Genomic DNA, 12,983 nt, shown 5'->3' with positions numbered 1-12,983 from the left:
AGTCACTTATAGAAAAGATCAGAATTTACAAAAAACCTACAATCTAAAACAGCTAAGCACATATGAATATAACTAAAATGATAGTTCATAAGATATTCCCTGCAGACCTTTATGGTCACTAGGTGATTTTAAACAGAATTCTCACTGAGCAGCTAGGCTCCCTAGGCCATTCTTTTAGATAATGATATGATGAGAGCTATGAATCAGGCATATGCATTGACAGCAGCAGATGACCAGGCCAGCAGTCTTTCCTGGCTCATATACCACCATTGTTGAGAGGGAACTGGTGTTGAAATAGACTATAACTCTAGGAACCTTTGAAGTATAACAGGATTATTTAAATGATATCAAGTGGTGCCTTAGGCAAGAGGCAAAGATCATGGTATGTGAGGCAAAATTTAAGAGTGTAAATCTTTTTCCAGGTATTATTTCTTGTGACACATAAATTTTTAAGGTATACCACTTGTATCTATAAATTCAGATAGTGGGCCTTTCTTGATTTGTCCTTTGCTCACATCTTGCCACCTCATTCATGGTGTAGCAAAATATATAGGCAGTTGTCCTTCCCCAAACACAGAAATGTTATGGAACATGAGTAGTAACATGTCATTATTTTCTTCTTAGAAACAAGAGTCTCTAATTAACTGTAATAAACTTTTTTTAATCATCAGACTATCAATTTTTAGAATATGCCATACTGGTGTTTCTATTTCACAACTTACAGCATCACATTTTCTGTTATACAGTAATGGGTATCCTCAGTAAATTGCATTTTCAAAGCAATCTAAAACAATTATTATATAAAGCAGTTGATCAGGATTGGGTCCAAGTACATGTGCATGTACTTGGTCTTAAGTACAGCTTTTTATGTACTTGGACATTGTGTTTAACCCCTCACAGAAATCCCTGAGATTGATAAACTAGTGGTTTCTGGCAATGGCCAGACACTGGGTGCGGGGGTCTGCTACATCAAGCCAAACATCCCGCTTCACGTGCTCTGGCGCATCGCCGCATGTATTAGGTTGTACCCCGCAGACCAAGCGATTTGTTATGGTGCTGGTACACATGACCTGGCAGTGATAGGTTAAAAATTTAATGATACTTGTACTTGTACTTAGACCCAATGTACTTGAAAAATACATTCAAGTATAAACAAATGCATTGTATTAAATAAAAAATATTCTGTAAGTGTTATGATACTGTAGTCCAATATAAATATCCAGGGACTTGAACTTGGTCACATGTACTTGGACCCAACCCTGCAGTTGGTACTTGATGCACATGTTAACAGTATCCTCATGCACGCACAAGTTGACTCACAAATTTCCTTTTCTCAGTTAAGTATTAGTCATTAAACATCTACAATGAATCCTAGCCACGACATTGGGTGTTTCAGGGTACTCATGTCATTCAAAAATTAATTACTTTGAATGATATTCTTATAGATTCAAAACCCCATAGATGATTATTCTATTTTCACTGTTGTAAGATTTTGTATGGAATAGCATATCTTGTGTAATCATGTTCGTGTTCATGTCATTTGTCTAGTATGCAATTTGTATTGGTTTGTTGTTGGAATAACTTTGTTAATTCTTTTACATTCCATTTTTTAATTTATTTTTTTATATTTTTTTCCAATCCTGTACCTTCTTTTCAATTATGACACTGGTTCTCACCCGTAGATTTGCTGAGGATTTGTATTTGGGTGTACGAAAAGGGGATTCCCAATGCAGACAGCACAGCAATCATTGGAGTGGTGGAGGGCATAGTGAAATGCTGCTGTAGAACACTTGGCAGCCACACCCCCATGGTCATCCTGCGACCAGTTCCATGCTTCCTTAGGAGGAGTCTTACCAACAGCAAGCTCTCATCCCAATATGTATTGCAGACCAGCTTTCTCAGCCTACTCTTGACTTTCACAAAGGCGGTGGGTCTGCATTGGTTGTGCTTGGGAGAGGGAATTGTGTGATTGCATAAGTTTTAGTGTAACAGTGTATGTTATTGTGTGTATTTGTGTATGATTATGCAGTTGTTTGTGCATGTATGGAAATGTAGTTCATGTGTGTCTGTATTTATGGGTATGTCCATGTTTTGTATCTTTTTCCTGAATTACTCACATTTCACAACAGATGGCAGGCGAGTGGCGTCAACTGGTGTGCAGTATTGGCGAGGAAACTTTCAATCATGTCTTGGCCATGTGGGACAGCAGGCCATCTCTGCGCCAGTCACAGCTCCTTGAGTACTTGAACTTGTTGATCCTTGTTCATGATCCACAAGAAGGTAGGTGGCAATGCTTGATGGTAGCCTTTTTCTGTCTGTCTATCTCTCCTGGTGTTTTTTCCTTTTTTTTCTTTCATTCTTTTTTTCTTTCTTTCTTTCTTTTTTCTTTCATTGTGAATGTTTCTAAATACCCTTTCTTGTGAAAGTTTTGATTTGTTCATTTTCTAATTTTCATCATTCCATTACCACTTCAGGGACCCACAAGGAGGGGAGCATAAGTACTGACCCCATCACTTGGCAACGTTGCTTGCACCGCCTCTATCAACTTATCCATGACCACCTAAGTCAGCTGAGTACCAAAAACAAGCTATCTGGGGTTTCTGGTAGTTTTAGTGCAGATCAGCAGACAATACCACAGAATCTGGTGTTGTTATCTGCCAGGCTGTGCAGCAAGGTAAATGTCTACGTGTTATTGTATGTGTTTGTAGTGACTGTTTTCTACAAGAGCAAGTGTAGGGTAGGGTCTAGATAAATTAGCCCATTGTGGATGAATAGCACCACATAGTTAACATAAGAAATTTTGGCCTCATGATGGCTGTCAAGTACATATTGATGCTTATTGTTTTGACTTAGGAATGGGAAAGTGTCAGTTCTTCTTTTTGATGGCAGGTTTTAGGTGCATACTAGAATTGCTTTATTTATTCATTTAGCATCTCGTTTATTGTTATAGCCTCCATGTGTGCATGTGTATGTTTGACTGGTAACTATGGCAGAAGGTAGTAATTAGTGGAGGAAATTCACCATTTTATGAAAGAAATTAAGTAGGGGGTGCTTGATTTGTCTTAAATTGGTGGGTGTGTGATGAAGCAAAGCTATTCTACTCATTGTATGTGAAATGGACAATTCAGTACATTTTGGCTTGGCCATAATTAAAGAAATCTTGATGCACATGAGTTTCTCATCTTTCGAGTTTTGTAGAGATGCTAAGGGAAGTCCAAGTGTGGCAAGGGGTATAAAATTTTAATCATTCTGGTAAACTATCACTACTTGCTTCTTGCAACCGTGCTGTTCTCTGGTCTACTGCTACTTGCAGGCGAATTCATTATTGTTTTTTTAACATATCCCACACCCCAGCCAAGGTTCCATCCACCTTGATGGCTTATATTTCCTTCATCTTTTTTCACCTACTGGAAAATAAAAGTAAAAACATTTTGTATTCATTTTGTCTTACATACTCTACATTATCTTAATAGTGTCCTGGTGTGAACCATGTACCTGTTTGTTTTTATGCCTTCAGTGGCATGACAAAAAGCCTGTGACATGGCTTCATTGGTCCACAAATCCAAGGTGGTTAGTAAAATGTCCCTTAATAGGTTTGAGAGGATCAGAGATGGACACTGAATGAATTTGATGCAGCAATAATGAATTCAACCTGAAAAATACAATCACTGCCCCTTGTACAGCTTGCAGAATCAGGGGAGGTAATCAAGGTTATTTTACTTTTGCTGTTACATAGAAAACTATAAAACCTCAAGAGGATGAGACAAAAACATGTGAGGCACTATGCAAGGATCTCTTCCAAAATACATGAAAGAAATATCCCAGTCTGTGTGACCACTTCTGAGCCACATTGCATTTACAAAGTAGACTGGATTAGGGGAATTCTGCTTTTGAGGTAGTACTTATTTTTTTTTTTTCTTCATCAGTGTCTCAAAGACAAGGTGTAGTAGTAATAAGGACCTTGGTAACTGGAATTTTTATGAGCTACATAAATATCTAGCTTCCGTAGAGCAAGTAACTGGAAAGGGTCTGAATCCTATGCAAACTCACCTGAATTGAACCAGAGCATGCTAGGTTGGTGAGGCAAAATCTCAGGCCCCTCTACAATGGCCTCAATAGCCTACATGTGCTCAGATTTCCATGAACAGGCCTATATGATGTCCTAGAGAAAAGAAAAAGGAAGAAGAATTAGGCATAAAAAAATCTAACCCTGTTACTCAGCCTCACACTTTCCCCCCTTTCCCCATCCCATAATAAGATAATCCATGATTCCCTTTTACTCTAGATTTTCCAAGACACTGCAAACTATGGTGTTCTGGACATCACTCAGTCAAGCAGCACCCAAACAAATGCTGACATGAGTGTGACACAGGCTGGAAAGGCTAACAAGAGGAGGAGGATTGAAGTTGGCCTACAACCTTTAACCTCCAAGCTAAAGGAAGAAGGAACTCATCCGCACGTGATTCCTTGGTTGGTAACGGTGAAGATTTTCTTTGTTGTTAGTTGGTTAGTTTAAGCTTTGCATTGTGGTTGTGTAATAAGTAGTGTTGTCCTTACTGTTGTATGTGATAAAAGTACATAGCTAAAGTTTAGTAATAGCAAATCAACCTCCAGAATTTAGGTGATCTGTTCACCCAGAACACTTAAGATTGCTCATATTTGAAAGTAATGTTTTACTTTCCTTCACTTCTCTTTTTTAAGTCTCATTTTTTATATTCTCTTAGATAGGATGTAGATGTAAAATCTGAACTATGCTGGCTAGTGGATCTCATGTAAGTTGCTTATCTTTGACCTTTTATTCCATCCTTCAGGTACCAAATTCTCTTGGAGTTGCTGAAATCGTACTCAGGCATTTTTGATCCTGAAAGGTGCTTGCTGATGTTGGATATGTTCACCTGTACCCTGGGAGAGAGCAGGGTGGCATTTGTACAAGAACACATTATACAGTATGTATTTGTTTACAATTTGTTTTTCAATGAAAGAATTATAGATATATAAAGGAGAAGATTTGCCAAATAACTATAGATGCAAGATTATTGTTTTATCAAAGTAGTCAAAATCTTTAGAAATAGAAACACTTGTAAAACCATAATACTTTTATGATAATATTTGAGTTATTGATTTTCAATGGTTCTTATTATCATTGTTGTTTTTTACTTGATTATCATATAGTCATTGTTTTTTTATCTTTTTTTTCTGTAAAAATTGGATCTTATTGATAGTTATATTGCCTAATAGGTGTCTAGGAGCTCTTGCGTTGCAGTACAACAAAGTTTTCCCTGAGAAAAGTGCTCACAAACAGATGAGGAGTGGCAAATGGTCCCCTGTTTGGGATCTTGTACTAAGGTGTGTTTAGATTGACTTTATTTTAACTCCAAAAGATTACATTTTCTCAACCTCGCTTTGGTGCCCAACTGCAGAAAGTCAGGAAATGGAAATGATGTGTGTGAAAGCCCCTTCCCACTCTCCTTCCCATTGGTTTATATTTCAAAAGAAAATTGCTGTGATATGACTTTGCAGTACCCCATACACAATTTCCCATATTTATATATATGTGTGTGTGTGTATTATATATAAATAAATATATATATATATATATATATATATATATATATATATAATATATATATATATATATATGTAACATATATTTATATATGTATCTATTAATATATGTATTATATAATATATATATATATATAATATATATTAATATAATATATAATATAATATATATAATATATATATATATATAATATATATATATTATATATATATATATATATATAATTATATAATATATAATATTATATAATATATATTATATATATATATATCTATATATATATTATATAATATATTATATATATATATATATATCTAAAATATTTTTAATATATATATAGTATAATGATTTATATATATATATATATTATATAAAAATATATTATATATTAATTATAATAATAATTATATCTATATATAAATAAAATAATATATATATATATATACAATATATTATATATATAATATATGATAATATATATTAAAATTATATATATAAATAATATATATAATATATATTTTATAAAATATTATATATATATATTAAATATATTTTATTATATATATTATTATATATATATATTATATTTACATATGTATTATAAAAATTATTTTATATATATAATATATATATATATAAATATATATATATTATTTATAATATATATATATATAATATATGAAAGATAAGTATGAATGAGATGAATATCTCACAATATTGTATTGTGAAAATTCATTCATTTTACCTTATCTACATTTTGTCAATATTAATAGGGTTTATATATATATATAGTATAATATATATATATATATAATATAAATATATATATACAATAATATAGATATATATATATATAGATATATATAATATATATATAAATAGTATATACATATATAATATATATAATATATATTATTTTATATATATAATATATATATATCATTATATATATCATTATTAATACATATTTAATCACATATTTTTATATATTTATATCATATATTATATCAAAATTTATATCATATATTATATCAATATTATATATTATATATAATAAATATATTAATAGTACATATGTAAAAATATATGATATATATGATATATATATATATATATTATTATATATATATATATTATATATATATATTCTATATTATTTATATAATGTAATATATTATATATTTATATTATATATATATATATATATCACTATATATATATATAATATATATATTATATATATTCTATCTATATATATATATTATTATATATTCATTATATATATATCATATATATATATAGATACATATTATATATATATTATTATATTAGTATATTATATATATATATATATATATATATATATATATATATATATATTTATATATAATACACACACACACATATATATAAATATGGGAAATTGTGTATGGGGTACTGCAAAGTCATATCACAGCAATTTTCTTTTGAAATATAAACCAATGGGAAGGAGAGTGGGAAGGGGCTTTCACACACATCATTTCCATTTCCTGACTTTCTGCAGTTGGGCACCAAAGCGAGGTTGAGAAAATGTAATCTTTTGGAGTTAAAATAAAGTCAATCTAACACACCTTAGTACAAGATCCCAACAGGGGACCATTTGCCACTCCTCATCTGTTTGTGTGAGCACTTTTCTCAGGGAAAACTTTGTTGTACTGCAACGCAAGAGCTCCTAGACACCTATCAGGCAATATAGCTATCAATAAGATCCAATTTTTACAGAAAAAAAAGATAAAAAAACAATGACTATATGATAATCAAGTAAAAAACAACAATGATAATAAGAACCAATGAAAATCAATAATTCAAATATTATCATAAAAGTATTATGGTTTTACAAGTGTTTCTATTTCTAAAGATTTTGACTACTTTGATAAAACAATAATCTTGCATCTATAGTTATTTGGCAAATCTTCTCCTTTATATATCTATAATTCTTTCATTGAAAAACAAATTGTAAACAAATACATACTGTATAATGTGTTCTTGTACAAATGCCACCCTGCTCTCTCCCAGGGTACAGGTGAACATACCAACATCAGCAAGCACCTTTCAGGATCAAAAATGCCTGAGTACGATTTCAGCAACTCCAAGAGAATTTGGTACCTGAAGGATGGAATAAAAGGTCAAAGATAAGCAACTTACATGAGATCCACTAGCCAGCATAGTTCAGATTTTACATCTACATCCTATCTAAGAGAATATAAAAAATGAGACTTAAAAAAGAGAAGTGAAGGAAAGTAAAACATTACTTTCAAATATGAGCAATCTTAAGTGTTCTGGGTGAACAGATCACCTAAATTCTGGAGGTTGATTTGCTATTACTAAACTTTAGCTATGTACTTTTATCACATACAACAGTAAGGACAACACTACTTATTACACAACCACAATGCAAAGCTTAAACTAACCAACTAACAACAAAGAAAATCTTCACCGTTACCAACCAAGGAATCACGTGCGGATGAGTTCCTTCTTCCTTTAGCTTGGAGGTTAAAGGTTGTAGGCCAACTTCAATCCTCCTTCTCTTGTTAGCCTTTCCAGCCTGTGTCACACTCATGTCAGCATTTGTTTGGGTGCTGCTTGACTGAGTGATGTCCAGAACACCATAGTTTGCAGTGTCTTGGAAAATCTAGAGTAAAAGGGAATCATGGATTATCTTATTATGGGATGGGGAAAGGGGGGAAAGTGTGAGGCTGAGTAACAGGGTTAGATTTTTTTATACCTAATTCTTCTTCCTTTTTCTTTTCTCTAGGACATCATATAGGCCTGTTCATGCAAATCTGAGCACATGTAGGCTATTCAGGCATTTGTAGAGGGGCCTGAGATTTTGCCTCACCAACCTAGCATGCTCTGGTTCAATTCAGGTGAGTTTGCATAGGATTCAGACCCTTTCCAGTTACTTGCTCTACGGAAGCTAGATATTTATGTAGCTCATAAAAATTCCAGTTACCAAGGTCCTTATTACTACTACACCTTGTCTTTGAGACACTGATGAAGAAAAAAAAAAAATAAGTACTACCTCAAAAGCATAATTCCCCTAATCCAGTCTACTTTGTAAATGCAATGTGGCTCGGAAGTGGTCACATAGACTGGGATATTTCTTTCATGTATTTTGGAAGAGATCCTTGCATAGTGCCTCACATGTTTTTGTCTCATCCTCTTGAGGTTTTACAGTTTTCTATGTAACAGCAAAAGTAAGATAACCTTGATTACCTCCCCTGATTCTGCAAGCTGTACAAGGGGCAGTGATTGTATTTTTCAGGTTGAATTCATTATTGCTGCATCAAATTCATTCAGTGTCCATCTCTGATCCTCTCAAACCTATTAAGGGACATTTTACTAACCACCTTGGATTTGTGGACCAATGAAGCCATGTCACAGGCTTTTTGTCATGCCACTGAAGGCATAAAAACAAACAGGCACATGGTTCACACCAGGACACTATTAAGATAATGTAGAGTATGTAAGACAAAATGAATACAAAATGTTTTTACTTTTATTTTCCAGTAGGTGAAAAAAGATGAAGGAAATATAAGCCATCAAGGTGGGGCTGGGGTGTGGGATATGTTGAAAAAACAATAATGAATTCACCTGCAAGTAGCAGCAGACCAGAGAGCAGCACAGTTGCAAGAAGCAAGTAGTGATAGTTTACCAGAATGATTAAAATTTTATACCCCTTGCCACACTTGGACTTCCCTTAGCATCTCTACAAAACTCGAAAGATGAGAAACTCATGTGCATCAAGATTTCTTTAATTATGGCCAAGCCAAAATGTACTGAATTGTCCATTTCACATACAATGAGTAGAATAGCTTTGCTTCATCACACACCCACCAATTTAAGACAAATCAAGCACCCCCTACTTAATTTCTTTCATAAAATGGTGAATTTCCTCCACTAATTACTACCTTCTGCCATAGTTACCAGTCCAAACATACACATGCACACATGGAGGCTATAACAATAAACGAGATGCTAAATGAATAAATAAAGCAATTCCAGTATGCACCTAAAACCTGCCATCAAAAAGAGAACTGATACTTCCTATTCCTAAGTCAAAACAATAAGCATCAATATGTACTTGACAGCCATCATGAGGCCAAAATTTCTTATGTTAACTATGTGGTGATATTCATCCACAATGGGCTAATTTATCTAGACCCTACCCTACACTTGCTCTTGTAGAAAACAGTCACTACAAACACATACAATAACACGTAGACATTTACCTTGCTGCACAGCCTGGCAGATAACAACACCAGATTCTGTGGTATTGTCTGCTGATCTGCACTAAAACTACCAGAAACCCCAGATAGCTTGTTTTTGGTACTCAGCTGACTTAGGTGGTCATGGATAAGTTGATAGAGGCGGTGCAAGCAACGTTGCCAAGTGATGGGGTCAGTACTTATGCTCCCCTCCTTGTGGGTCCCTTCTGAAGTGGTAATGGAATGATGAAAATTAGAAAATGAACTAACAAATCAAAACTCACAAGAAAGGGTATTTAGAAACATTCACAATGAAAGAAAAAAGAAAGAAAGAAAGAAAAAAAGAATGAAAGAAAAAAAAGGAAAAAACACCAGGAGAGATAGACAGACAGAAAAAGGCTACCATCAAGCATTGCCACCTACCTTCTTGTGGATCATGAACAAGGATCAACAAGTTCAAGTACTCAAGGAGCTGTGACTGGCGCAGAGATGGCCTGCTGTCCCACATGGCCAAGACATGATTGAAAGTTTCCTCGCCAATACTGCACACCAGTTGACGCCACTCGCCTGCCATCTGTTGTGAAATGTGAGTAATTCAGGAAAAAGATACAAAACATGGACATACCCATAAATACAGACATACATGAACTACACTTCCATACATGCACAAACAACTGCATAATCATACACAAATACACACAATAACATACACTGTTACACTAAAACTTATGCAATCACACAATTCCCTCTCCCAAGCACAACCAATGCAGACCCACCGCCTTTGTGAAAGTCAAGAGCAGGCTGAGAAAGCTGGTCTGCAATACATATTGGGATGAGAGCTTGCTGTTGGTAAGACTCCTTCTAAGGAAGCATGGAACTGGTCGCAGGATGACCATGGGGGTGTGGCTGCCAAGTGTTCTACAGCAGCATTTCACTATGCCCTCCACCACTCCAATGATTGCTGTGCTGTCTGCATTGGGAATCCCCTTTTCGTACACCCAAATACAAATCCTCAGCAAATCTACGGGTGAGAACCAGTGTCATAATTGAAAAGAAGGTACAGGATTGGAAAAAAATATAAAAAATAAATTAAAAAATGGAATGTAAAAGAATTAACAAAGTTATTCCACAACAAACCAATACAAATTGCATACTAGACAAATGACATGAACACGAACATGATTACACAAGATATGCTATTCCATACAAAATCTTACAACAGTGAAAATAGAATAATCATCTATGGGGTTTTGAATCTATAAGAATATCATTCAAAGTAATTAATTTTTGAATGACATGAGTACCCTGAAACACCCAATGTCGTGGCTAGGATTCATTGTAGATGTTTAATGACTAATACTTAACTGAGAAAAGGAAATTTGTGAGTCAACTTGTGCGTGCATGAGGATACTGTTAACATGTGCATCAAGTACCAACTGCAGGGTTGGGTCCAAGTACATGTGACCAAGTTCAAGTCCCTGGATATTTATATTGGACTACAGTATCATAACACTTACAGAATATTTTTTATTTAATACAATGCATTTGTTTATACTTGAATGTATTTTTCAAGTACATTGGGTCTAAGTACAAGTACAAGTATCATTAAATTTTTAACCTATCACTGCCAGGTCATGTGTACCAGCACCATAACAAATCGCTTGGTCTGCGGGGTACACCTAATACATGCGGCGATGCGCCAGAGCACGTGAAGCGGGATGTTTGGCTTGATGTAGCAGAACCCCGCACCCAGTGTCTGGCCATTGCCAGAAACCACTAGAGTTTATCACTCTCAGGGATTTCTGTGAGGGGTTAAACACAATGTCTAAGTACATAAAAAGCTGTACTTAAGACCAAGTACATGCACATGTACTTGGACCCAATCTTGATCAACTGCTTTATATAATAATTGTTTTAGATTGCTTTGAAAATGCAATTTACAGAGGATACCCATTACTGTATAACAGAAAATGTGATGCTGTAAGTTGTGAAATAGAAACACCAGTATGGCATATTTTAAAAATTGATAGTCTGATGATTAAAAAAAGATTATTACAGTTAATTAGAGACTCTTGTTTCTAAGAAGAAAATAATGACATGTTACTACTCATGTTCCATAATATTTCTGTGTTTGGGGAAGGACAACTGCCCATATATTTTGCTACACCATGAATGAGGTGGCAAGATGTGAGCAAAGGACAAATCAAGAAAGGCCCACTATCTGAATTTAGAGATACAAGTGGTATACCTTAAAAATTGATGTGTCACAAGAAATAACTACCTGGAAAAAGATTTACACTCTTAAATTTTGCCTCACATACCATGATCTTTGCCTCTTGCCTCAGGCACCACTTGATATCATTTAAATAATCCTGTTATACTTCAAAGGTTCCTAGAGTTATAGTCTATTTCAACACCAGTTCCCTCTCAACAATGGTGGTATATGAGACAGGAAAGACTGCTGGCCTGCTCATCTGCTGCTGTCAATGCATATGCCCGATTCATAGCTTTCATCATCTAAAAGAATGGCCTAGGGAGCCTAGCTGCTCAGTGAGAATTCTGTTTAAAATCACCTAGTGACCATAAAGGTCTGCAGGGAATATCTTATGAACTATCATTTTAGTTATATTCATATGTGCTTAGCTGTTTTAGATTGTAGATTGTAATATCTGATCTTTTCTATAAGATTAGTTACTTGTGATATGTCAAACTTGTGAGCATTATAATTTTTGTGTGTTCAATTTCTTTTCATTACTTTATATCAGCTGCTTTCAACTAGTGGGCCATGACCCCTAAGGAGACTGCAGAGGGTTATCAGCAGGCTACAAAGCCTTAGTGGAAGAAAATATTGGTAATTCTGCTAAGTCTTTGCCAGTAATCATATCACAAACATACTATGACGATATGAATTCAAGGAATATCATATCACGAATAGATAAATAAGGCTTGTGCAGACTGCTAAATCTATTTTTTTCTTTAGAAAAAGTTATGTTGGGAGATTATGGATACAACAGAGGTTTGACAATTTGGTTGCAAGTGTTAACAGGTTGGGAACACTTCTATATCTTTTATGGAATCAACCATATTGTAATGGCTGACTTTATGTAATCTGTTCTTGTGAATATATTTTCTCAATCTCCTAGCACCTTATTGGCCAATACTATTAAACC

The 12,983-nt window shown here is 34.0% G+C and overlaps 2 protein-coding genes across 2 annotated transcripts in view; one reads left to right on the top strand and one right to left on the bottom strand.

The window, feature by feature from the left end:
- LOC119579180 (serine-protein kinase ATM-like) overlaps positions 1–7,711 on the bottom strand; it is a gene marked incomplete in the record, with an annotated part of 36,127 nt that extends 28,416 nt beyond the window's left edge. Inside the window, 2 exon segments of the mRNA XM_037926878.1 lie at positions 7,227–7,285; positions 7,578–7,711. Coding sequence (XP_037782806.1) covers positions 7,227–7,285; positions 7,578–7,636 — 118 coding nt within the window.
- Positions 1,663–5,371, top strand: LOC119579182 (serine-protein kinase ATM-like). Its single transcript, XM_037926880.1, has 6 exons — positions 1,663–1,927; positions 2,130–2,280; positions 2,475–2,674; positions 4,286–4,470; positions 4,812–4,946; positions 5,239–5,371. The coding sequence occupies exons 1-6, from the start codon at positions 1,808–1,810 to the stop codon at positions 5,354–5,356; spliced, it is 909 nt and encodes a 302-aa protein (XP_037782808.1). The 5' UTR covers positions 1,663–1,807; the 3' UTR covers positions 5,357–5,371.
- Positions 7,712–12,983: the final 5,272 nt, after the last annotated feature.

This window comes from Penaeus monodon, chromosome 12, assembly GCF_015228065.2.
Source record: "Penaeus monodon isolate SGIC_2016 chromosome 12, NSTDA_Pmon_1, whole genome shotgun sequence".
Taxonomy (NCBI): Eukaryota; Metazoa; Arthropoda; class Malacostraca; order Decapoda; family Penaeidae; genus Penaeus; species Penaeus monodon.
This window is presented reverse-complemented; position numbering and strand designations above follow the sequence as displayed.

Coding starts and splice junctions, on each gene's coding strand:
- LOC119579182 (XM_037926880.1), top strand. CDS start 1,808: ATGGTCATCCTGCGACCAGTTCCATGCTTCCTTAGGAGGAGTCTTACC. Junction 1,928..2,129: donor TCTTGACTTTCACAAAGGCG/GTGGGTCTGCAT, acceptor ATTTCACAACAG/ATGGCAGGCGAGTGGCGTCA. Junction 2,675..4,285: donor CTGCCAGGCTGTGCAGCAAG/GTAAATGTCTAC, acceptor CTTTTACTCTAG/ATTTTCCAAGACACTGCAAA.